This window comes from Taudactylus pleione, unplaced genomic scaffold (assembly GCF_031769625.1).
Source record: "Taudactylus pleione unplaced genomic scaffold, aTauple2 ptg000647l, whole genome shotgun sequence".
In the NCBI taxonomy this organism is placed as follows: domain Eukaryota; kingdom Metazoa; phylum Chordata; class Amphibia; order Anura; family Myobatrachidae; genus Taudactylus; species Taudactylus pleione.
In genome coordinates this window covers 3899523-3925468 of record NW_028285049.1, presented here as the reverse complement: position 1 = coordinate 3925468, position 25946 = coordinate 3899523, and the positions used below count along the sequence as shown (strand labels likewise).

Here is a 25946-nt window from a genome sequence, read left to right as displayed (position 1 = left end):
GAACTGCGCTCACTCTGCCCGGGGAGACCTGGCTGCGGTCACCGAGTACTGAGCCCGGATAGACCCGGGACGGCTCCTGTCACCTCACCGAGCACTGAGCAGCGATTAGTACCCGGAGGAGATACACAGAGAGCAGCAGACTAGTGGCCGAGTATGAGATAACCCGGAGACAGCTGCGCACAGCACCCGCAGCGCCCGTTACTGCTACTTCTCTCTCCGCACCGCGGGTGACTTGTCTTTGTCCCCAGCCAGCAGCTCCGCCCACTCCCTGCTCTGTGCACACAGGAAGAGTCTGATCTCAGGACGCACAGCTTCTACAGGTAACATGCATGGAGTGTGTGTGCCCTATGCAAGAGGCAGGGACAGGAGAGTGTGTGCCCTATGCAAGAGGCAGGGGCAGGAGAGAGAGTGTTCCCTGTGCTCCAGGCAGGGACAGGAGTGAGTGTGCCCTGTGCTGGAGGCAGGGGGACAGGAGAGTGAGTGTGCCCTATGCAAGAGGCAGGGGCAGGAGAGTGTGTGTGCCCTGTGCAAGAGGCAGGGACAGGAGAGTGAGTGTGCCCTGTGCAAGAGGCAGGGACAGGAGAGTGAGTGTGCCCTGTACAAGAGGCAGGGACAGGAGAGTGAGTGTGCCCTGTGCAAGAGGCAGGGACAGGAGAGTGAGTGTGCCCTGTGCAAGAGGCAGGGACAGGAGAGTGAGTGTGCCCTATGGAAGAGGCAGGGACAGGAGAGTGAGTGTGCCTTATGCAAGAGGCAGGGACAGGAGAGTGAGTGTGCCCTGTGCAAGAGGCAGGGACAGGAGAGTGAGTGTGCCCTATGCAAGAGGCAGGGACAGGAGAGTGAGTGTGCCCTGTGCAAGAGGCAGGGACAGGAGAGTGAGTGTGCCCTGTGCTGGAGGCAGGGACAGGAGAGTGAGTGTGCCCTGTGCTGGAGGCAGGGACAGGAGAGTGAGTGTGCCCTGTGCTGGAGGCAGGGACAGGAGAGTGTGTGTGCCCTTTGCTGGGGGCAGGATCAGGTGAGTGTGCCCTGTGCTGGAGTCAGGGGGTGCAAGTGTGTTCTCTGCTGGAGTCAGGGGGTGCGAGTGTGTTCTCTGCTGGAGTCAGGGGGTGTGAGTATGCCCTGTGCTGGAGTCGGGGGGTGTGAGTGTGTTCTCTGCTGGAGTCAGGGGGTGCGAGTGTGCCCTCTGCTGGAGACAGGGAGTGCGAATGAGCCCTGTGCTGGAGACAGGGTTGGAGTGTGCCCTGTGCTGCAGTCAGGGGGTGGGAGTGTGCCTTGTGCTTGATTCAGGGGGTGGGGAGTGTGCCCTGTGCTGGAGTCAGGGAGTGCCAGTGTGTCCCCTGTGCTAGAGGCGAGGAGAGCCAGTGCGCCCTGTGCTAGAGGCGAGGAGTGCCAATGCGCCCTGTGCTAGAGGCGAGGAGTGCCAATGCGCCCTGTGCTAGAGGCGAGGAGTGCCAATGCGCCCTGTGCTAGGGGCGAGGAGTGCCAGTGCGCCCTGTGCTAGAGGCGAGGAGTGCCAGTGCGCCCTGTGCTAGAGGCGAGGAGTGCCAGTGCGCCCTGTGCTAGAGGCGAGGAGTGCCAGTGCGCCCTGTGCTTGTTGTAGATGTTACTGCATCACATGGATAATGTGAGATCTTGCCCACAAGCAGGGAATTAGTGTGACCTGTGTTACCTATACAGTGCCTGGAATCTGCATTTTCATGCAGAGACTGTGACAGACATTAGCTACATGGACATGACACAAGTGTTGCCTTGGCTGCCTACTGTCCATATATGACTAAGTAACATACACGCACACTGGACAGGTTGTCAAGGGGATATATATACAGATGTGTCCTCTTACATCCTTGCCGATCGCATTACAAATGTGCGCACGCATCGAGCCAATGCGATTACCCGCAGCAGTGCATGCTACGGTACGCTATGGAGCGCACTGCAGTCTAACCATGCATTCTTATGGAGTTGCAGTTGCGAACGCAGTGAGCGTATCTGCCTTGCGCCATGGTGGTACGATTTTCCGCGTACGCAGCAAAGATGTAGCAGGGCACATCTGTATTAAGGCCCCCATACATCAGTAATCAATTGTGGCAATTCTGCAACTTGCAATCTATTGTGTATAAAAATCTGCAATGTATGGACTTCACAGATCGCAGATTGGAATTGTTAAATCAGATTGTCCAACATGTTTGATTTCACAGATGGATTGGGGCCTTAGATTGCTAGTGTATGGAGAAGATCAGCAGATTTGTTGACCGTTACTAGTAAAATGATGGGCCTTTCAAAATCGGAAGATCTGTGCTTGCTGAAAATGATCTGCAAATCACTGAAACAGATCTGTAATGTATGGGTGCAGATTGCTAGATTGGGAAATCCTAACATCGGGCAATAAATCTTCAAATTGTTTACTTGTGGTTTTCAGATTGCTGATGTATCCCGGCCTTTAGATAGAAGCTGATTAGCAGCCTTGATTTCCGGACCATCTGTGAGAGGTTGATGAAGGGTGTGTCAATCTGTGTAGTGAGTTTCTAACTACCTGGGGAACAGGTCAGAGGCCTGTTGAGAGACCCTGATTATTGAATGTAAGTGCTGTGCTAAAGACTTCTCTTTTGTCAGAGGGGAGTTAGGTCCTTCCACTCTGAGAGAGGGAATCTTTTTGTTTACTTATGCTGGGCACACACTATGATGACGGACGATTGTAAGCTATACACACTTACCAATCGGCCGCTCGATATGTCTGGGCTGACAACACAACTGGGCGTAACTTTTAAATTTGCCAGACGTGCCGACATATCTTCAAGATATATTGGCATCGGCTGTGCTGCAGGGCCAACCTGATATGTCTGTGAATGACGTTGTTCACAGACAGATCGGGTTTACACACCTGCCGATCCACTAACGCTATATATATCGCTCGTCGATGGAATGAGCGATATATCATCTAGTGTGTAGCCAGCCGTATATTGGGTACACACTGACAGATACATTGGCTGATCAATTGATCGGCCAATGTATCTGCTGCCCGTCGGGCAGTGTGTACCCGCGATATTTCGGTGAACACCGGCGTTCATCGACATATCGCATTGGCTGTGCTGCACAGCCGATGGACAGATATGTCTGCAGACATATCTGTCCGTACACACACTGCGGGCAGACACAGATGATGGTTGTTCAGTGTGTACAAACAACCATCACCTGCAGATATATCTGTATAGTGTGTACCCAGCCTTAGAGTTGGACAGGCCAGGATTTACTTTTATGTTTTATTTATTTTTGTGCTGCTAATTAAATTAGCTGCGGTTACGTGTACCAAGGCCCTGGACTGGTGTACCATTACTTGGCTGCTGCATGACAAGTGCAGCCGTTTACCCTGGAGGTGGTGACCTTACCCTGATCTTGCAACACATGCTGGAGAATGCAAATATTGCACTTAAATTGCAGCCATAAACATCTATGTGGAAAATTTAAAGTGATATACTTTTTTTTGGGGGGTGGGAAAGACTGTTCTATTGTGAACTTTTTGGTGGTCTCATAATCAGATGCTTAGAGCAGTCAGACTCTGCTCCTCACCTGCACCAAGAGATAACATGGAGGACATAGTTGAGGCTTGCTACAGGCTACATTGGTGCAGCCGGAAGCCACCAGGGTCAGCAATTTACCATTGAGGAGGTTCGGAGGTAACAGCATTTGGATGTTCAGGAGATCCTGGGGCATCCGTTCACAAAGCCTTAATAGAGGTGGTGCAGTATCCAGCAGCCCTGTCTGGAAATGCTTCCACGGATGTCACAAATAGCTCCAGCGTCATACGGACTAGGCACTTTCTGCAGAAGATGACGAAGAGTGATGATGTTGAAGCCTATTTAACAATTTTCGAAAGAACAGTTGCAAGGGAAAGCCTAATATCAGTGGCAGCCCTTTTGGAACTCTTCCTGCCAAGGGAATCGCAAAAGGCATTTGTTTACTTGAGCACTACTGATGCCGAGGACTATAACAAACTAAAAACTGAAATGCTAACTCGCTTGGGTGTCACGATGTCTGTTCGAGCACAAGTTCACCTCTCCCAAATGCATGAACTTAAAAATCCATAGACTGTAGGCTTGGATCCTGGAGACTGACCAGCTGTGGCAGAAGGTTCCCGCCTCATATAAGGCTCCATTAAAATAGGAACAGATGTTTTAGGTGTGGTGGCTTGGGCCATGTTGCTGCAAATTGTCCACTTACCTCTGAACCAATGCAATGTCATACTGCTTATGTAATTTGTAGAGTATGTTGCTTTTCTCAGCAAGCCGGCACTGCAGACTGACAGGCTGACCCAGTAAAACAAATATATATATATATATATATATATATATATATATATATATATCACTGTAGAAGGCAAACGGAAAGAGGCCCAGTTAAAGTTTAGTAGCCTGGTTTCCAGAAGCCGAGTTGGTGAACCCTTCAAAACATCAAGGATAAACCTTTTGCGTAACCTGTATACACTGGGACACTCGGTATTATGTTACTGCTGAAGTGAACATAGAAATACAGTCTGATTCCACTGTAGTCAATATGGGGTGCTATATTGAGGAGAGATTGTTCCCACTTCTGGAAGCTGTGGGAAACCCACTTGGTTACAGTAAATATCCCAAAACCCATGTGATAATGTTAGTGATATAGTGGCAGTGTTCCCCGAGTCTGAAGGGTTCCCTTTTCCACGCATGATTGGAATGTCAGAGAGTGAGGAGAGCAGCAGTGGGGCGCAGTATGATGTACCCCTTACTGAAGTAGGAAATGTTGTTGAACCAGTTGACTGTCTCATCTTGAAGTGAGAAAATATATTCTTGCCTCAGAACAGTTAAAAGACCCTACTCTTGTAATGGCTAGAGAAAAAGTGAAGGTGGTTGATGGAAACAGAGTAGAGCCTCATAGCAGGTTGTCAGACCCTCACATGGCCGTATGTCAGTACTTGTGGCATCAAACGTCCAAAAAGGGACAAGTTATTGTGGAACAATTGATAGATCCTAAGGCATATTGAAGAACGGTGGACCTGGCTCATGGTCCTATAACTGTAGGTCATCTAGGGGTAGAGAGAACCTCTGAGAGAATTTTGCAGTGGTTTTTTCTGGGCAGGAGTCCATGAGTGTCAGTACCATGCTGCACGAGCACATTATAGAAGTCCCATTATTGAGCTCCCATTTGAGAGAATAGCTATGGATTTGGTTGGATCTCTAATAAAGTCTACCCAGGGTCATCAGTAAACTTTAGTGGTAATGGATTACGCTACAAGGTACCTGGAAGCGATAACATTGCGCAATATGTCGACAAAGACAATGTCTAGGGAACCAGTACATGTGTTTAGCAGAGTGGGAATACCTAAGAAAATCCTTACTGATCAGCGTACCCCATTTATGTAAAAAATCATGAGAGTTGTGCCGCCTGTTTAAGGTTACACAGCTAAGGACCTCCATGTATCACCCTCAGGGTCTCATTCAGACCCGCTCGCGAGCTCAGGACGCTCGCAAGCCGGTCGATGGTACCCAAATGCGCATGTGCACGACGGAGGGAGCTCCGCCGTGCGCATGCGCGAGACCCGGCGAGCGACGAGGAAGCCGTCGCTCGGGGTCTCGCACCAAAGGGGGTGTGCTGTTGATGGTGAGTGACAGCACGCCCCCTTTGGTGGGCGTGCCGGGGGCGTGGCTGCCAGACGGAGGCGTTCCCATGGTCCGCCCCACTGACTTCACTAATGACTGATAGAGCCAAAATCACTCCAGGGCTTGCAGCAATGAGACCCTACCGCAGGGTCTCGTCACAAGCCCGATGGTCGGGATGGTCTTGACCATCGCGACCATCATCATGGACGCTCGCATAAGCTGTGGGTGGTAACCCACAGCTATGCGAGCGTCCAAGAGGCCACTCCAAGAAAAGGTAGGAGGGCCCTGATTCAGAGCGTCCGGCTCTGAATCAGGCCCTCAGACTGATAGGTTAGTGAAGTTAAACAAAACTTTAATGAATATACTAAAGAAAGGGTAAAGATGAGAAAGATTGGGATTATTTGTTACCCTATTTATTGCTGGCCATTAGGGATGTTCCACAATCTTCGATGGGGTTCTCACCTTTTGATTTGCTGTATGGGAGACACCTAATGGGATTTTTGGATATTGCAAAAGAGACATGGGATGGGTAACCCAGTCTATAAGACGGTTGTTGAGCATGTTTCTCAGATACAGGAAAGAATAGCTGCAGTGGTGCCGAGAGTGAGAGAGCACTTGGAACAGGCCCAACAGTCACAACAGGGTGTACAATCGTAATGTTCTCCTTTACATTTGGGGACAGAGAACCTCATTCAGAGTCGGTCGTAAGCGGCCGCTCGGTTGTACGCCTAACGATCGAGAATCAGTAAAAAAAAAAAAAACAATCGCACGGCCGGGCGTTCGCAACCAAAGTGACGCCCATACATGGACAAAGCACCTCCTCTAGCTAACGAGTGATAGCAGCTAGCGATCCAGTCAGTCGTTGTCAGTCGCTGTATGTTAATTTTCTTTTGATGGTTGCGGCCGCTTGTGTTGTGTGCAAATTACACCATAAATAAACAAAAAAACGCATAGAATATGCCAACCTCATGAGATATATTTATTCTTATTATTCGCTAATGCAAATGCAACTGAATCAATTACAAGCCAATTAGCAGTGTTATTAGCAACAACAAGCGATTATTAGCTGCTTGCATTGTGTGGCACAAAATAGAAACATCAAACGTAACATCAGTCACATTCGATAGTATCGATTGTACTCTGGGGCTTGAGAGAGCACATACCCAACCTCAAGCTGTACGATCAGCCAGGCCTCTAACCTGCTCACAGAGTGACGTTTTACTACTTCCGGCCTTCTATGTCGGTCGGAGCAGGTCATTTATGTACGCCCCTAAAACGCCCTGAAAACGGTGAGGAACGCCTGCCTTTCATGTCAATCAACTCTCGGAAGCCACTTCCTGCTTGTAAGCCGTACGATCGACAGCATTCTGGATCGCAAAGCCTCGTACGCACATGCGCACAACTAACCGTACGCATGCGTGGTTTGGAAACATCGGATGCGTACGACCGAGCGGCCGCTTATGACCAGAGTGCTTATTTTGATTTCCTGGGTTAGAAAGTCAGTTTTTGGACAAGAGGCAAGGACCGTTTGAAATCGTATAAAAAGTGGGTGAGTTTAAGGTGTTCTAGTCTGGGGAATGAAAGCCAGAACAGAGCTACCATGTAAATCTTCTAAAACTTTTAAAGGCTAGCGTAGCTCTGTCAGCCACCCTGGTCCATTTGGTAACCATCGTACCTTTGGGTCAGGAAGTAACAATAGTGAAAATCCTCTTAACTTTTTAACACTATGAGGCTAAAGAATTTCTTGTAAGAAATTGAGATTTGTTTTCTGACATACCTGGTAAAGCAACATGCATTAAACATGACATAATCAGTGATCGCGCTGGGCAACCCGCCGAGGGCCCGGAATTGGGGTGATACTCGGAAGTAAGAAATGAAATACTGCACCCTACTGGTCATTAGTATTAGAACATCCCAGTTTTTACATGCTGCCGCCATATAGTAAATAAACCACAGACACTGGGAGCCATCCTTTTGCCTACTTGCCGAACCCTGCGCGGGGGACCAAAGATTTAAACATTTTAATTTTATCTGTCCAGAAGACCCTTTTCCAGTCTTCAGGAGTCCTTGACGGCGCTTCATAACCCAAAAGTCACTTTTTCATTGCTACAGAACAGATATAAGTTCTTACTTGTCTCTTCAAAAAAGGGACCTTTTTTTTTTATAACCCTGAAATGTACAAAACTTTTATTTTCTTTTTTTCTAACCTAAACTTTTCTTTTCAACCTCTAGCGGAGATGTGCAGTTTGGTTGTTGCTCGGATCTTCCCGCCATGATTGGATCTCAGAATAAGGAAGAACAAGGCAAAACATCATCTTCTAAGGGCAAAATGTCTTTTTCTTGGACATCTATGCTGAAATAACCGTGAGAGATAACGTTTTGCCTCGTTCAGAGATCTGGACTTGGCGGGAAAATCAGAGCCAAAACTGAACGTCACAAATTTTAGGTTATTCACTGGAATGGCTTCAATTTCAATAAAAACTGGAAAACTAAGGGTTGCGCTAAAACTTTTACTGTAGTGTATGCATAGAAGGAATAGACAAGGGCTGGGGCATGAGATGTAAGGGATTCAGGGTCTCATTTAGACCCGCTCGCGAGCGCAGGACGCTCGCAAGCGGGTCGATGGTACCCAAATGCGCATGACGGAGGGAGCTCCGTCGTGCGCATGCGCGAGACCTGGCGAGCGACGGGGTAGCCATCGCTCGGGGTCTCGCACCAAAGGGGGCGTGCTGTCGATGGTGAGTGACAGCACGCCCCCTTTGGTGGGCGTGCCAGGGGCGTGGCTGCCAGACGGAGGCATTCCCATGGGAATGCCTACCGTCTGGGTCCGGCCCCACTGACATCACTAGTGATGTCAGTGAGAGTGATTTTGGCTCTGACAGAGCCAAAACCACTCCAGGGCTTGCGGCAGCGAGGCCCTAACGCAGGGTCTCGTCGCAAGCCTGATGGTCGCGATGGTCTTGACCATCGCGACCATCATCATGGACGCTCGCATAAGCTGTGGGTGGTAACCCACAGCTATGCGAGCGTCCAAGAGGCCGTTCCAAGTTTAGGTAGGAGGGCCCTGATTCAGAGCGAGCGCTCTGGTCAGAGTGTCCGGCTCTGAATCAGGCCCTCCGACACATGCAGTGCACTCCGGTTATAATGATGAAAGGTGGGAAGGCAAGTACTGTAGAGGATGCTGTAGTCATTGAAAGCAGCTGCTGGCTCCTGTTTCTTTTGAGTATAAATTCACATAGTAAAGCGCAGTAACATTACCAGAAATCCTCTAGTTCAGCGATTTATGTAGCACATCTTATAGTGATGTTAGGACAAATCTAATGGGCACTTTCTCGAAGTGCGTTGGGGACTTTCTGGGAATTCCGTTAGGGCCCTGGTTCCAAATACATTGGATGTAAGACAATGAACAATATTGTGTGAGAGTTTGCCATGAGTAACTCTGTATGGGCCTGATTCAAAGATGCACTCAATTTCTGTCGCGACTGCGATTCCGTATGCAAAATATGCTATTGTTTTAGCTGACGTCTTTTACACTGAGATGCCCTCCTTTGGCATCTGACATCCGCCGCTCACGTTCAAAAGGGCAAACATCCGTCGCGCATCGAAACTCTGAGCAAGCCTGTGCTGTGTCAGACAGAACCGCTCTACGAAAATGCCGGGGCCTCTACAGCTGAGAGCTAATTCACAGAGCGTTACTGTAGCACGCCCAGAAAATGGTCCCGACTTGTTGTTTTTCTAACCACCCCTTGTTACTTCTCCCAAACACTAACTACAGAAGTGTCTACATCTGTCCTCCATGGTCTACAAGTCGCGTTACACATAACGCGTGAGTGCTGCGTGACCCGGTAGCGCTGAGAGTCGCTTCGTGCAATTTTTTTACCTTCAAGTGCATCTTGTACACACAGCGATCCAAATAGGATGCACAAGTAGCTTCTGCTGATTAAAATAGAATATACAGTAGGCAACTGAGGATATATTTTCATGCAAATTCATACGTTACAGTGTTGGGCTGTGACACTGTAATGTAGCATTTCTTCGTGGTAGGTTAATAGGATTTGGACAAAAAAGTTGAACCCTAGTGTATATGTGTGACCATGTGGTAGGGAATATAAAGTGTAAGCTCCAATGAGGCAAGGACTGATCTGGATCACTGACATATTCTCAGTAAAGCGCTGCAGAGTATGTGTGCACTGTTAATAAATAAGTAACTAGCACAGTTGCTCTATGACTTAGCTGTCTCTTGGTCCGCAAAGGAGAGTTTGAAGCCAAGCCAAGTCCTCAGGTATCTGAATTTTGTACAAATTCCAGGGATTATCGTAGAAGGGTAGAGCTAAGGGGTAGGTGATGTCGGCTTTGTCTTTTTTTGTATAAAGTATGAGTTTTTTTGCTAAGCAGATGGTATTGAACTATATTGAAGTCAACTTGTAAGTCAATACTCTGAGGCTGCATGACTTAGGTAAATCATAACTGATACTAATGTCTGTGAGCAGATCGTATTTTCACCTCATTGATGAACTTGCCTATATTGATTACTAGCTGAAGTACCCAGTGTTGCCCGGGTTTAAATCTTCAAGTTATTACGTTTTATTATGTGATGTTGTCTAAATCCATTCAGTGGAAGGCCCAGAACAGGCTTCCTAGGTCAGAGTTCTGCCCAGCATACACCAAGGTGAGGTCCGACCGGGGTCCTAACCCCCTTAAAACCTGGCCTGGATCCAACTGGACCACCTCACTTTGGTTTCATACTCCGAATGCATAGCCATACCAAACAAACAGACCAATTAATTTTATATAGAAGAAATAATTAAGCCCAAATCAGAGTGGCCCTAGGATTGGCTTCCCATGGGACTCTTCATATTACCAGATATCAGGGAGAACGTGACCTTGTGGTGCCTGTTGGAGATGTGGAGGAACTCTCTAGGCCACCGAGGCTGTGGTTGACCCTGTGAAGTGTTTTGCTTTGATATACAGATGTATTCTTATACTGTACATCTTTGCCGCAGTCGCGCTAAAAAGCCCCTCTGGGCGCGCCAGGTCCCGTGAGACCCTGCTAGCGCTGGGTGCCTTCTTTGCATCTTTTTTCGATGGAAAATGTATCTAAATAGCTATGTGATTTGATATGCGACACTTGTACTGTATATGTGAGTGCGATTGAGTCTCTGAATATGAAGTGTTACAATGTAGCAGCCGCAGCTTTTTTCATTCCAAGTTCCGTTGTGCTTCATATACAGACTGCACACAGCTATACAAGTGTCATATATCAAATGAATCAACACCGTCTGCTGGTGCGTCCTAGTTACATCACATTGCCACTTACAGTGCCTTGCAAAACTATTCATCCCCCTTTGAATTTTTCATGTTTTGTTCCTCACAACCTGGAATTAAAATGGATTGTTTGAAGGTGTGCATCATTTCATTCACAGAACATGCCTACAACTGTGAAGTTGTTTTTTTTATATTGTGAATCAAACAACATTTAGGACAACATAAAAGAAAACTTCAGCGTGCATAACTATTCACCCCCCCTAAAGTCAGCACTTTGTCGAGCCACCTTTTGCGGCAATTACAGTTGCAAGTCGCTTTGGATAAGTCTCTATGAGGTTGCCACATCTTGCCCCTGGGATTTTTGGCCATTTCTCAAGGCAAAACTGCTCCAGCTCCTTCATGTTGGATGGTTTCCGTTTGTGAACAGCAATCTTCAAGTCTGACCACAGATTCTCAATTGGATTGAGATCTGGGCTTTGACTAGGCCATTCCAACACATTTAAATGTTTCCCCTTAAACCACTCGAGTGTTGCTTTAGCAGTATGCTTCCGGTCATTGTCCTGCTGGAAGGTGAACCTCCGTCTCAGTCTCAAATCACAAGCAGACTGAAACAGGTTTTGCTCAAGAATATCCCTGTATTTAGAACCATCCATCTTTCCCTCAACCCAAATCAGTTTCCCAGTCCCTGCTGCTGAAAAACATCCCCATAGCATGATGCTGCCACCACCATGTTTCACTGTGGGAATGGTGTTCTTGGGGTGACGAGATGTGTTGGGTTTCGCCAGATATAGCGTTTTCCTTGGTGGCCGGATAGTTCAATTTTAGTCTCATGTGACCAGAGCACCTTCCTCCATACATTTTGGGAGTCGCCCACATGCCTTTTGGCAAACTCAAATCGTGTCTTCTTATTTTTATCACTAAGTAATGGTTTTTTTCTGGCCACTCTTCCATAAAGCCCAGGTCTATGGAGTGTACGGCTTATTGTGTTCACATGCACAGATACACCAGTCTCTGCTGTGGAACTCTGCAGCTCCTTCAGGGTTACCCTTGATCTCTGAGCTGCCTCTCTGGTTAATGCCCTCCTTGCCCGGTCTGTGAGTTTTGGTGGGCGGCCCTCTCTTGGCAGGTTTGTTGTGGTACCATGTTCTTTCCATTTGATGATGATGGATCTGATGGTGCTTCGGGGGATCATCAAAGATTTGGATATTTTTTTTTTAGAACCCAACCCAGAATTGTACTTCTCAACAATTTTGTCCCTAACTTGTTTGGAGAGCTCCTTGGTCTTCATGGTGTGATGTCTCTTGCTTAGTGGTGTTGCAGCCTCTGGGGCCTTTCAGAAAAGGTGTGTTTATACTGACAGATCATGTGACACTTAGATTTCACACACGTGGCCTTCATTTCACTAATTATGTGACTTCTGAAGGTAATTGGTTGCACCAGAACTTTTGAGGGGCTTCATAGCAAAGGGGGTGATTACATATGCACATGCCAATTTTCAGAATTTTATTTATAAAGATTCTTATTTTATATATATTTTTCTCATTTCACTTCATCAAATTAGACTATTTTGTGCAGATCCATCACACAAAATTCAGAAAAAAAATAAAATAAATTCCAGGTTGTAATGTAACAAAAATGGTAAAAATCCAAGGGGTGTGAATACTTTTGCAAGGTGCTGTAGATGCATTTTCGGCGAAGAAATGATGCCCGACTCTAGCAGAGTAGCACGGGACCTGGCAGCTCTCTCATGCCAGGCAAGTCGTGCTGCGTGGCATATTTAGGCTAGATGTATGAGGACACATCTGTAGAAAAACAGTGCAGACAAACCTATTGTCCTCCAGCTCCAGCTGCCAGTCGTTTGTCACCTTGGTCAATTACACTATATTCAGTTCTAAATCTAGATAATTCCCTGATGAAGGAAAACATTGATAGCTGAACTGTAGTTATGGCAAAGACATGATGGGCAAATATTTAGATGGTATAGGTCGAAGGGGAATGTACTTTATATGTCGGGATGCCGGTACTCCGAATACCTGCATCGAATCCCTACATTAGTCAGAATCCCGGCATCCTGACTGCAAGTTTTGGTGTCAGGGGGGAGGGTTAGGTTTAGGCTGCAGGGAAGGGGGGGTAGGTTTAGACTGTGAGGGGAGGCTTGGGTGGGTTAGGTTTAGGCTCCATGGAGGTAAGGTTAGGCCTAGGGGGAGGAGTAGGGTTAGGATACTTAACTGCAGGTGTCAAGGATCCAGAGCGCTGGCATCCCGTACACAACCCAATGGAAGGTATCAGCGCCAGCACTTTTATTTTGATGTAGAACCTGAAGAGGAGAGAATAAAGAGATGGCTTTCTCACTTCATTTCCATTGTCCAACCCACCCTCATTATAAGGGCTTTCAACATCCCCCTCCATAATCTGCTAATGCTATAAACCAGGGGTATTCAACATGCTGACGTGGAACTACACAGCATGGCCTGTCACAGTTTTGCTATTAGGGCATGCTAAAACTGTGGCAGGGCATGCTGGGATGTGTAGTTCCCCAGCAGCTGGAGGGCTACATGTTGAATAACCCTGCTATAAACCCTTCAAGCCTTCTTACTTCTTATGTCCATCCAAGTGGACATCATGGGCCTTATGTAGTCGCCTGCATGAAGTAGATGGGTGACAATGCCTCTCCCCACCACTCCTCCTGTCTTCTTCTTTATTCCCCTAGGGTGCCCTTGATAGATTATTTGTACGTTAATTTCTATATCTGGAAGTATCGGTCCTTGCTGTAGATAGTTGGAGAATCAGAAGAGTTCTCTTTATCTCCCCTATCCTCCATGCAAGTGGGTTGGTAGTGAGGGGATAAAGGGGCCGTTACATCCCAAAAGACGTGTAGGATCTGTGGTACATTTGTTACCTTGAGACTAAGGTCCTGGTTCAGAGTTGTACTCTACTCCGATGTGTAAGGAGTTGAGCGATTGTCAGTAAACCGCGCAGTCATCTATATCGCACTACGCATGCGTCAAGGAACATAACCGCAGTCGCTCGCAGCGACTTTGTATTCTCAGTGTGATTGGCAGGGAGCCTTTGGGGGAGGTATCGGTGAGTGGGGGCAGAGAATGCGGGCGGGTCTGGGGTGTTTTGTGCCCTTCGTCTGCGATCCTGTATGCAAGAAGTATGGCTCCGGCATCTCAATTCCCACCCCCATTCTGCAAGACCAAAGGCTCACTTAGGTCTGCAAAAGGGATGGGGTGGGGAAGGAAGGGGTATTAATACCCAGGGGCATATTAATAAATTTTCGGGTTTTAGACCTGATAATTACAATTTCTTAATTCAGCCTATTGCGGCAATAATAAACTAAGTAACACCCAAATGTATTAAAAACCATTCAGGGACAGGAGCTCTGATAGCACTGCGTCCTTGCCATGTGTTAGAAATGAAGTGAAATCAATGTGATCACTTTTCCTTGAGGACCACACATGTGCAAGAGACCATTGCCCCCTGTTTTCCGGGACTGAGGCCGGCCCCACCCTGCCCCCCAAATGGCTGCAATGCGTGCGATGGCGCAGGACCTATTCTGCCCATGCGTAGATAACCCACCATCAGCATACATCTCTGTATAATGACCCTAAAACGAGTATCTCCTATATCTGGCCGGTCCCCGTACCTACATTCAGATAGTGCTAGACCCCTAAGTCTTATTTTATTACTATGTCATTTCCTAATTCTCATATGCTACAGAAATGTATTCTCACGGGTTGTGTATGAAATACCGGCAGTCGGGATTCCAGCTGTCAAAATATCTACAGCAGTATCCCGATGCTTAATATCTCAACAGGGGTCCGGTAAAGTATGCTAACCCTCCCCCTTCTCCCCCTAATCCTCTGTTGCTGCACTAACCCTCCCCAGTAATGCCTAAACCTAACCCTCCCAGCGTAGCCTAACCCTTACCCCCCGTGGTGCATAAACCCCACCGCGGGTAACACCTAACCCGGCACCGTTATACTTACGTTCGGGCTGCCGGTATTCTGGCACCGGCATCTCAACTGGCGCCAAGGTTCTGTCCCTGGTTGGGATTCCGACACCGGGATTTCAACAGCCGGCATCCCGTGCGTCGGCATCTAAACTACATCAAATTCTCATAGGTGCTTTTTGTAATACAGTCACGGTGGGTATGTTTTAACTGGAGGGCTCCTGAGATTGTCTCAGTAGTGCCCTTCTATACTATAACTAATAATGGTTTACGTAGCAATACAAGTTGTTTATATCACAAAGAAATAAAGGTACTTTTCCTATGGGTTTCATTATTCAAATATGAAGTAGGTATCTGTGACACCAGCCAGCATCCCGACCGCTGACATCCTGATGGTAAGTAGCGGGGTTAGGGGGAGGGTTAGGATTAGGCACTAGGGGGTGGTTAGGGTTAGGCAATAGGGGGTGGTTAGGGTTAGGCACTAGGGGAAGGGTTAGGATTAGGCACTAGGGGGAGGGTTAGGATTATGCACTAGGGTAAGGATTAGGATTAGGCACTAGGGGGAGGGATAAGATTAGGCACTAGGGAGAAGGGTTAGGGAGAGGAGTAGGGGTAGGATACTTACCGGCAGGTGTCATATCCTAACCCTGTCGTGATGCCTGCATCGGGATTCTGACCGCTGGGATCCCAAGCATCGGCATCCCGTACCCAACCCCCAGCTACAAGCCCCAGTACACTCTGCTGGCTCAATGCAGCCGAGAGAGGAACACGCTATAGATAAGAGAGTACAAGGGACAGATCTCAGAGTAAGGCAGGGCAGGATTAAATGTACATGGTCAAAATAGTTGTGATGTGGATGTTATTGATGTCGAGGGCACATCTCATACGTCCCTGTGACAGTCCTTTAGCTGTTCCACTGCATTAAAACGAAAAAAGGCAAAAAGTCAGATGTACATAATTAAAAAACAAAAACATTTATTGCTTACATACATACATACTTTTACAACATTAAAATAACTAGCACGCTTGCATAATTATACAGAAACACCATCTTTTGCATCAGTAAAAACTGTTATTCCTCCTGTGAGTTAATAGGGATTTATTAGTATAATCCAATGTTATCCAGACTTAAATATCACCTTTCATGGAAAGATTAAATTACTTTTATAATCCACAATTCCCATATATCATCTGTACTGGGTCTAGCAGGCTGAAAAAAATCACCAGACTGGCAGTCTGTAAACCAGTCCGTGGGCTTGCACTCATTAATAGCCAAATCTGCTTTTAGTGGTATTATACAGCTCCCGCTTACTGAATGCAGACATATGTTACAGTCTCATGGCAATCCTATGCCGCTCTCACCTGCCAGAGGCCAATTATCTTAGTCAACACACAGGGGCGCCAAGAGAGGGGGGGCGTGTACTAATTACCCGGACCCCCTCCCTCTTAAATCACAGCAGCCCAGCACAACTCTGCTGTGGGGCCACGTCTCCCGCAATTAGGCCACGCCCCTTCACACGGGCAGGGCCAGCCTCTCTACGCCCCTGTCAACACATCCAATATATGTTACATCCAGCAGAAGCACACACTATATGCTGAGTTTGTGTTTGCCGAGTCTCCATTTTATCTGGCCGTAGCTCACTTTTGCTGTCAGACAAATTGGTGGCAGCCCGTGTAAGTGTAGTATTCACGGCTGTCACCTGCTACAAACCAGCCTTAGTGTCAGCAGGTCTCTGAGCAGTATATCTGCTGAATGGTCCAAAACTGTAGCCAGTTAGGGTGCTTAGAGGGGATATTTTCTGGAGGTCAGTAATCCAAGCAGCTCACAAGTCCTAACGCATTTTCCGAAGCTGCGCAACGGTTCATCAGAGGGAGTATGTACTGTATGTATGTAAGCAATAAATGTATTTATTTCTTAATTATGTACATCTGACTCCATCAATCTTCCAGTGGCTGGTTTGCTCTACCTGACTTTCTGTCTTTTCGTTTTATCGGTTTATGTGGCGGTGACACGGACACCTCCTGGTCAGGAGTGCTGCAAACCTACCTTTGTACATAGAGCTGATAATTATTTAGAATATTTGTTTGGGATTGGCGCTTGTGGATCTAATTTTTTTTTACTGTTCCACTACATGGATGCTTTAACGCTTGGTGGATTAAATTGGTCCGTGGGAATCAGTTTTTTTTAATTATTATTTATTTTTATTTTTTTTAGCAGAATGGCTTCATTTGGATGGAAGAGGAAGATTGGCGAGAGAGTATCCAAAGTCACCTCTAAAAACTTTGAAAAGGAATCTGCCGATGAGGCCGCTGTGATTGACGACAACGTAGATTGGCTCCATTCGGTTAAGCGGAAGAAAGAAATTCTCCTTGAAGATAATATGGCCAAAAGTAAACGGCTTAAAGAAGAAGGAGCATTGCTGGCCCTAAATGGAAGGTACGCTTTGTCTTTCCAGACTCCTCACCTTGCACAGAAGCTGGCATGAGAAATACGCTAGGCCATGCTTAATGTAGTTTAACATTTTTACTTTATAAATCCAGAAATGATGCTTGATTTCTTATCCTAGTATAGGCATTTAGTATGTCAAATTAAAATACATTAATAGGAATGTTGGTTGAATGGTAATGTTTTGTATGACAATGAGCAGAGGATGGGGTCATCCCAAAAGAGGGGGAAGGTAAGAGAGAGCAAGGTTGGTGGGTGTTGGTTTTTAAAATCAGAATCATGCATTGACCACTTTAGCCACATGGGGGAGCTAGAGATCTTCAGAATGATTTTATGATTATAATTTACGTTCATTGGAATGGACAGAGACAATCTTATAGGCTGACTGTTACTGTTTCAGTTTGTGAAAGATAAAATCTTAAAACCTGTTGTTTTTCTTTGCAACTGCTGTTCAATTTTTTGGGGATCACAAGCTTTGTACTGGTATAAACTAGAAGGCCAAAAGCTATTAGGTCAAACGTATGTTCTTGGGCTATAAGTGGTTGCAACAAGTTATTTCTTTTCTAACCGTTGTTTATTCTGTTCGCTGTTTTTGTTTCTTTTTTATAATGTTCGTGTGTGTGTTAGTGAATTAAAAGCTTTTAATTATTATTTATGATTTTTTATTTTTTTTTTACATATATTTTATCCAAAATGGTACAATTTCATTATAGCAGGAAAATATGCAATATTTATTTGTGAGTTCACATTCCCTATATGCTACTGTTTTTATGTATTACTGAGATATAGTATAAGCAGGCTGGTAGATTGCAGATCTCTACCTGACTATATGCTACTTTCATTGATATGAGCATGAGATGAGAGCAATATGGTGCTTTATGGAAAATGCTTCTAATCACGTATGACTATGACTAAGCACAATATGTTCCACAACTTGTTCGAAAGGAAGGCAGAGAAAATATGTACAATCCTCGAGTTGATGTGTCGTTAACGCTGCATAATCGCTGCAGGAATAAGGTGTAGGTATTCAGTTAGCGGCAAAAACGTTGTTTTTTGCCAAAGTGCGCAATGTCCAAAATATTTTTTTGGATCATTTATTATTAGGGAGGCTGTCCAAAGGGTTCTGAAAGAAATCCCCACATTTTTAACCAAAAATAGGGATTTTGCATTTTTTTTTGCCTGGTCTGGGATGGAGAAAACTTATCTCCAGTTTTTGGCGAAAATATCGCAGTTTTTAGGTGAAAAACGTCAGCTTTCGCTGCTAATTGAATACGGCCCGTAGCCGTAGTTTGAACAGAACAATTGAAATGGATTGTCCATTTTAATACAACCATCCCTCTTTAGTTGCTGTAACAATTTGGGGGGAGAGAGTCCCTGCCTGAGGCCACCTGTGGTACCTAATGATCGGCACCGGTCTGTTCAGGTTACAGATCTGCGGAGAGTCCTGCAGTGCCGGAACACAACTGTGTATCTCCTCCTTCACCTAGACATCTCCATCTGAAGCCTGAAATCTCTGAATCTTGAACATAACGTGTATCAGTTAATGAGGGGTACTAATGGAGGAAGTACCGATTAATTGCTACACAGGAGCAGTAGCGAAACAATTGGTGGCTGCGATTAAACATTGCACTTACAGCGTAACGTGGCGGCTGGATTACTTACAGATCGGTCATATTGACAAAGGGAAGCGTTGAAACCTATACCAGCATCATCTTCTAAACAATGTGCAATGGCAGAATATTAGCTACAGTCCTCAGGGACTGATTCATAAATGGACGTTAATGTGGTCGCAGCTGAGAAAATACGCTAATAGTTCCAAAGCTCACCCTAGCATAAGGATGCCCACCGCTGGCTTCTCAAATGTGTATGACATTGCGTAAATATCGGTAACGTCGACGCACATCAAGCTGCCATCTTGCCCGTATGGCAGGTCTGACCTGCCGCAGACTGGGCAGCTCTCCTGGCACACAGAGGGCTCTCATGCTGCGTAGTAGATCACAAGGGCTAATTTATGTACGCCCATGTAACGGCGTCTGAACGGTCAGGCACGCCTGGGTTTTTCTGACCACCCCCCTGTTACCACCCCCCAAACGGTGACAACCTGTCACTCGCTTTACGATGGATTCCTTTGTGCGTCCGTAATCACAGTGCGATTACTTCGCATGCGCAATGCGGCTATTACGCATGCGCGATGGCAAACAATCGCTCGATCTGCGTATGTACTCGCTTTTGCGTCCATCTCTGAATCAGGCCCTCAGTCTCCAGTGGTACTCGCCATATTGTCCGTGTAATGAGGATGTCTCTAGCAATTACTATCTCATTGGCATGTATTATATTCGCAGATAAGACGGTTGGTAGAAAGACTTTTCTGCGGCCCTTGTGATCTCATCTGCGTTTGTTCCCGCGCTTCACTTCTAATCAGGAGTCTGCACTCGGCATTGTGTATTATTTGAAGACTGGTTTGAGACCTGGCTTGATACAGTTGTATATAGTAAGTCCATGGCTGTCCTGCATTTACCGGCAACAATCCTTATCTAAATTCTCTGCTGCTACTCGGTCTTTTGTCTGTACAGCTTCATTTCATATCTTCCCATCTGCTTTACCCTCAGTTAGTGGAAGCCTTTCCTCGTAGGGAGAAGGGGCTGCTTTCTACTAATTACACCAGGGGTATATATCCAGTAATCTTTCAGTTTTCATTTTTTTGTACAAATCTTCTTTTGGTAACACATTATGGAGCCATAATGCTTTTCAGAAAAAGTTGTTTAATCATAATATAATAAATTATCATCAGTACTATCTATAAGTATCAACAAGCACATTCGGGAAACTTAGAAGACCTATGGCAGAGACCAGCTGCAGTTGGAAGATCTCAGGAGCAACTGTGGAGATGTAGATCCTAACAGCAGCAGGTTAGGCAGAATTGGAGGCAAGAATAGGTCAAAGCATTGTCCATTACAACTAGGGTTGAGCGGGTTCGGATTTCTGAAATCCGAACCCCCCCCGAGCCCCCCCGATCCGAGGCCGATCCGAGTCAGGCTCGACTTTTCCCGCCTGACTCGGATCTGAAATGGAGGCAAAACGTCATCATCCCGCCTTCCGGGTCTCGCGGGTTTTGGATCCTATATAAGGTACCCGCGTCGGCGCCATTTTCTCACTCGGCTGTGGACAGTGAAGAGGGAGGGTGGGAGTTGGGGCAGGCTGGGCTGTGTAGTGTAGTGTAGTGTTGTAGTGTAGTGCAGTGTAGTGTGGTGCTGTGCTGCTGTTGTCCATAGGGGCTGTGTCCACTACTTCAAAGTCCATAGGGGCTGGCTGGACTGTGTTGTGCAGTCAGTTGTCCATAGGGGCTGTGTCCACTAAAAAGTCCTGTGCAGTATCCCAGTCCTAAAGGGGTGCTGTAGTGTTGTCCAGGGGGTGCTCTGTCCGTCAGGGGTGCGCCTCCCAAGTGCTAAGAAAAAAAAAAAAATTTCTGTGTTTGTGAATTGTGTGCACTGTGGCTGCACGTGCATCAACAAAGGAGCAGCGCCAAGCGTGCGCCTGTGTCCCATAAGTAAAAGGCCGGCTGGCTTGTACGTTAAAGGGTGCTGTAATCCCCAAAGGGCACTCCAAACAAAATAAAAAAATATATTTTTTTGTGTGTTTGTGAATTGTGTGCGCAGTAGCCGCACGTGCATCAACAAAGTAGTGCCAAGCGTGCGCCTGTGTCCTATAAATAAAGGGCCGGCTGGATTGACCGCTAAAGGGTGCTGTAACCCCCAAAGGGCACTCCAAACAAAATAAAAAAAAAATGTCTGTGTTTGTGAATTGTGTGCACTGTGGCTGCACGTGCATCAACGAAGGAGCAGCGCCAAGCGTGCGCCTGTGTTCCATAAGTAAAAGGCCGGCTGGCTTGTCCGTTAAAGGGTGCTGTAACCCCCAAAGGGCACTCCAAACAAAATAAAAAAATATATTTTTTGTGTGTTTGTGAATTGTGTGCGCAGTAGCCGCACGTGCATCAACAAAGTAGTGCCAAGCGTGCGCCTGTGTCCCATAAGTAAAGGGCCGGCTGGCTCATTTCTTAAAGGGTGGTGTAACCCACAAAGTGCACTAGTCTCCAACAAAAATAAAAAATTATTTTCTGTGTTTGTGTGCGCCTTAGCCGCACGTATATATCAATATAACATAAATGGAGGACCAAACTTTCTCCGATAAAAATAAAATAGGGAAAGATCAAGAACCACTTCCTCCTAGTGCTGAAGCTTGCTGCCACTAGTCATGACATAGACGATAACATGCCATCAACATCGTCTGCCAAGGCCGATGCCCAATGTCATAGTAGAGGGCACATACAATCCCAAATGACAAAGTTCAGGAAAATGACCTTGAAAAAAACATTTAAATCATCTGAAGAGAAACGTAAACTTGCGATGCCTGACCTTCCCAGCACTGGACAGGAACAGGTGGCGCTTTCCACCATTTGAACGCCCCCTGCAAGTGCTGAAAGGAGCACCCACAGTCCACTTGCTGATATGCAAATTGAAGATGTCACTGTTGAAGTACAACAGGATGAGGATACTGGTGTAGCTGGCGCTGAGGAGGAAGTTGGCGAGGAGGATTCTGATGGTGATGTGGTTTGTTTAAATCAGGCTCCGGGGGAGACAGTTGTTGTCCGTGGGATGAAAAAGCCCATCACGGTCATGCCTGGGCAGAAGACCAAACATTCCACCTCTTTGGTCTGGCAATATTTCTATCCAAATCCGGACAACAACTGTCTTGCCATATGTACCATATGTAAAGGTGGAATAAGTAGGGGTAGGGACGTTAACCACCTAGGAACATCCTCCCTTATACGGCACCTGCAGCGCGTTCATAAAAAGTTACTGTCAAGTTCAGAAACTTTGGCTAAGACCGTAAGCAGTCCAGGGACACCTAAATCCCGTTGTCCTGTTGTATCCAAGCACCTGCAAACCACACCGTCAACTCCCTCCTCGTCAATTTCCTCCTTAGTCAGGATCGGAAGTAGTCCTGCCGGCCATGTCACTGGCATGACTGACTCTCCTATCCGGGATTCCTCCGGAGGATCCTGCATTGCTACGCCTCCTGCTGCCGCTGCTGCTGTTGCTGCTGCTGGGAGTCGTTCATCATCCCAGAGAGGAAGTAGGAACACCACTACTTTTACTAAACAATTGACCCTCCAACAGTCCTTAGCGAGGAGGATGAAGTACGACAGCAGTCATCCTGAAGCAAAACGTATAACTGAGGCCTTGACTGCTATGTTGGTGTTAGACGTGCGTCCGGTATCCGCCATTAGTGCAGTGGGATTTAGACAATTGATGGAGGTAGTGTATCCCCGGTTCCAAATCCCGTCTAGATTCCACTTCACTAGGCAGGCGATACCGAGACTGTACAGAAACGTCAGAAAAAGTGTACTCAGTGTCCTGAAAAATGCCGTTGTACCCAATGTCCACTTAACCACGGACATGTGGACAAGTGGAACAGGGCAGACTAAGGACTATATGACTGTGAAAGCCCACTGGGTAGATGTATCACCTTACGCAGCAACAGCAGCAGCGTCACCAGTAGCAGCATCTCAGAAACGCCAGCTCGTTCCAAGGCAGGCTACGCTGTGTATCACCGGTTTCAGTAAGAGGCACACCGCCGACAACCTCTTAGAGAAACTGAGGGAAATCATCGCCCAGTGGCTTACCCCACTTAGACTCTCCTGGGGATTTGTGATATCTGACAACGCCACCAATATTGTGCGGGCATTACATCTGGACAAATTCCAGCACGTCCCATGTTCTGCTCACACAATCAACTTGGTGGTGCAGAATTTTCTGAAAAGCGACAGGGGCGTGCAGGAGACGCTTTGGGTGGCCCGAAAAATTTCTGGCCACTTTCGCCATTCAGCGACTGCGTGCCGAAAACTGGAGCGCCAGCAAACACTCTTGAACCTGCCCCGCCATCACCTGAAGCAAGAGGTTGTGACGCGGTGGAACTCAACCCTCTATATGCTTCAGAGGATGGAGGAGCAGCAAAAGGCCATTCAAGCCTATACATCCACCTATGACATAGGCAAAGGAGGGGGTATGCACCTGACTCAAGCGCAGTGGAGAATGATTTCCGTGTTGTGCAAGGTTCTCCAGCCCTTCGAACTTGCCACACGTGAAGTCAGTTCAGACACTGCCAGCTTGAGTCAGGTCATTCCCCTCATCAGGCTTTTGCAGAAGCAGCTGGAGAAAGTGAAGGAGGAGCTAAGATGGAGTGATTCCGCTCGGCATGTGGGACTTGTGGATGAAGCCCTTCATTCGCTTTGCCAGGATTCCAGGGTGGTCAATCTGTTGAAATCAGACCACTACATTTTGGCCACCGTGCTCGATCCTAGGTTTAAAGCCTATGTGGTGTCTCTCTTTCCGGCCGACACAAGCCTGCAGAGGTGCAAAGACCTGCTGGTGAACACACTGTCAGCTGAAGCGGAACGTGACACGTCAACAGCTCCTTCTTCATTTTCTCCCGCAACTGGGACTGCCAGGAAAAAACTTAGGTATCCTAAGCAACCCGCTGGCGGTGATGCAGGGCAGGCAGGACCAAGTTTGGACATCTGGTCCGGACTGAAGGACCTGGCAACAATTTCTGACATGTCTACTGTCACTACATATGATACTGTCACCATTGACAGAATGGTGGAGGATTACATCGGTGACAGCATCCAAGTAGGCATGTCAGACAGTCCATACCTGTACTGGCAGGAAAAAGAGGCAATTTGGAGGCCCCTGTACAAACTGGCTCTATTTTACCTGAGTTGCCCCCCCTCCAGTGTGTACTCCGAAAGAGTGTTTAGTGCAGCCGGGAACCTTGTCAGCGAAAGGCGTAGGAGGTTGCTTCCACAAAATGTGGAGAAGATGATGTTCATAAAAATGAATTATCAGCTCTTCCAGGGAGACCAGCCTCCAGAACGTACAGAGGGACCTGTGGTGGTGGATTCCAGTGGGGACGAGTTAATACTCTGTGAGGATGAGGATGTACACAACACTGAAGAGGGTGAGGAATCGGTGAATGAGGAGGATGAGGACGACATCTTGCCTCCGTAGAGCCAGTTTGTGCAGGGACAGATTAATTGCCAGCTTGTTTTGTGGGGGCCCAAACGAACCAATCATTTCAGCCACAGTCGTGTGGCAGACCCTGGCGCTGAAATGATTGGTTTGTTAAAGTGTGCATGTCCTGTTTATACAACATAAGGGTGAGTGGGAGGGCCCAAGGACAATTCCATCTTGCACCTCTTTTTTTTCTTTGCATTATGTTCTGTTTGGGGCCTAGTTTTTCGAACTGCCATCCTGTCTGCCACTGCAGTGTCACTCCTAGATGGGCCACGTGTTTTTGCCGCCCACTCGTATCTCTTAGCATAGTCATCCAGCTACCTCGGTGCAACCTTTTGGACATAAAAACACTATTGTGAGGTGTGAAGTGTTCAGAATAGACTGGAAATGAGTGGAAATTAAGGTTATTGAGGTTAATAATAGCATAGGAGCAGAAAAACACACAAATTATGTGATTTTAGCTGTTTTTATGCTTTTTTAAAAAAAAATACAGATCCAAAACACAAAACCCAGACCCCAAAACACGGAAGGGTGGTTTTGGCAAAACACGAAGAAAAATCCAGATCCAAAACCAAAACACAAAACACGAAAAGTGGCCGGTGCACACCCCTAATATCAACACAATGAATCAGAAAGAGCCAGCGGCGTCCTGTACTCATGGCGACAATGCCACCTTGTGATGGATCCAAGACGGCTTGATCTGACACTAATAGTAAAGGCATATGCCATTATATCTTACCCACATTTGCTGCCAGTGGAAGAGACAGTTCTCCCAGCCCCAAAATTGACTGTTGGCACAAAATAACAGGAGAGGTCTCCACAAATAGGGGTATTCAATATGGGAGCGATAAGTCAGTTTTTGCGTTAATATCGGAGGTATGACGTCATTATCGCAGGTTTTAGTTTTACACCGTATTCAATTTCAGAGACTTTTCGCAGTTTTGAAAAGTCTGTGATAAAAAACGGGGATAACTTTTCACCATTGAATAGGTGTCGAAAAAAAAGTGCAGAATTGAGGTTTAGGGGTGCAGGCTTAAAAAAAATAGCCTACACCCCTGGGAATGACATTTTAAAAAGAACTGTGTCAAAAAAAGTAAAAAAAAAAAATAGAGACACCCCAAAAAATTAATTTAAAAATTGGGGTGAAAAAAAAAAATGGGAAAAAAATGATTAACAATAGAGAAATAGGTTCAGGGCTATTCTGCAAGTATGCGGCAGGTGTTTTCTAGAATAGAATTATAGCGGCAGGTGCACAAATGCAGAATTTTAAAAAACTTACTTTAGGGACTTAAAAATATGCTAGTACCCATTTTCATGTACCCCAAATTTGATGGGACCACTTAGAAAACGAAAAAAATAACCTAAGTGCTCTTCTGCATCACTTCTTCAATGTCGGGAAAAAACACCTGCTGCGGCTATTTAAATCCCCGACTTTCATTTAAAGGCTAAAACGGGGGTACCCATAGTGATCCCCCATGTTTTTACAACTTTAGGGGGGTCTTACAATTTTTTAAGGAAAAATTCGTAACTTGACGCAAATCCAACTTCGGAGGTTCCCGTTTTCGTTAATTTTATATTGA

General features: G+C 46.5%; 1 protein-coding gene across 2 annotated transcripts in view; it reads left to right on the top strand.

Annotated features, from left to right (window-relative positions):
* The first annotated feature begins 231 nt into the window (after positions 1–231).
* TTC33 (tetratricopeptide repeat domain 33) overlaps positions 232–25946 on the top strand; it is a 357305-nt gene continuing 331590 nt past the window's right edge. The window contains exons 1-2 of one of the 2 annotated variants that reach the window (XM_088455260.1): positions 232–320; positions 17063–17284. In XM_088455260.1, the coding sequence (XP_088311386.1) occupies positions 17067–17284 (218 nt within the window). In that variant the 5' untranslated portion in view covers positions 232–320; positions 17063–17066. The remainder of the gene's footprint in view (positions 321–17062; positions 17285–25946) is intronic. The other variant, XM_088455261.1, reaches the window with a different exon arrangement.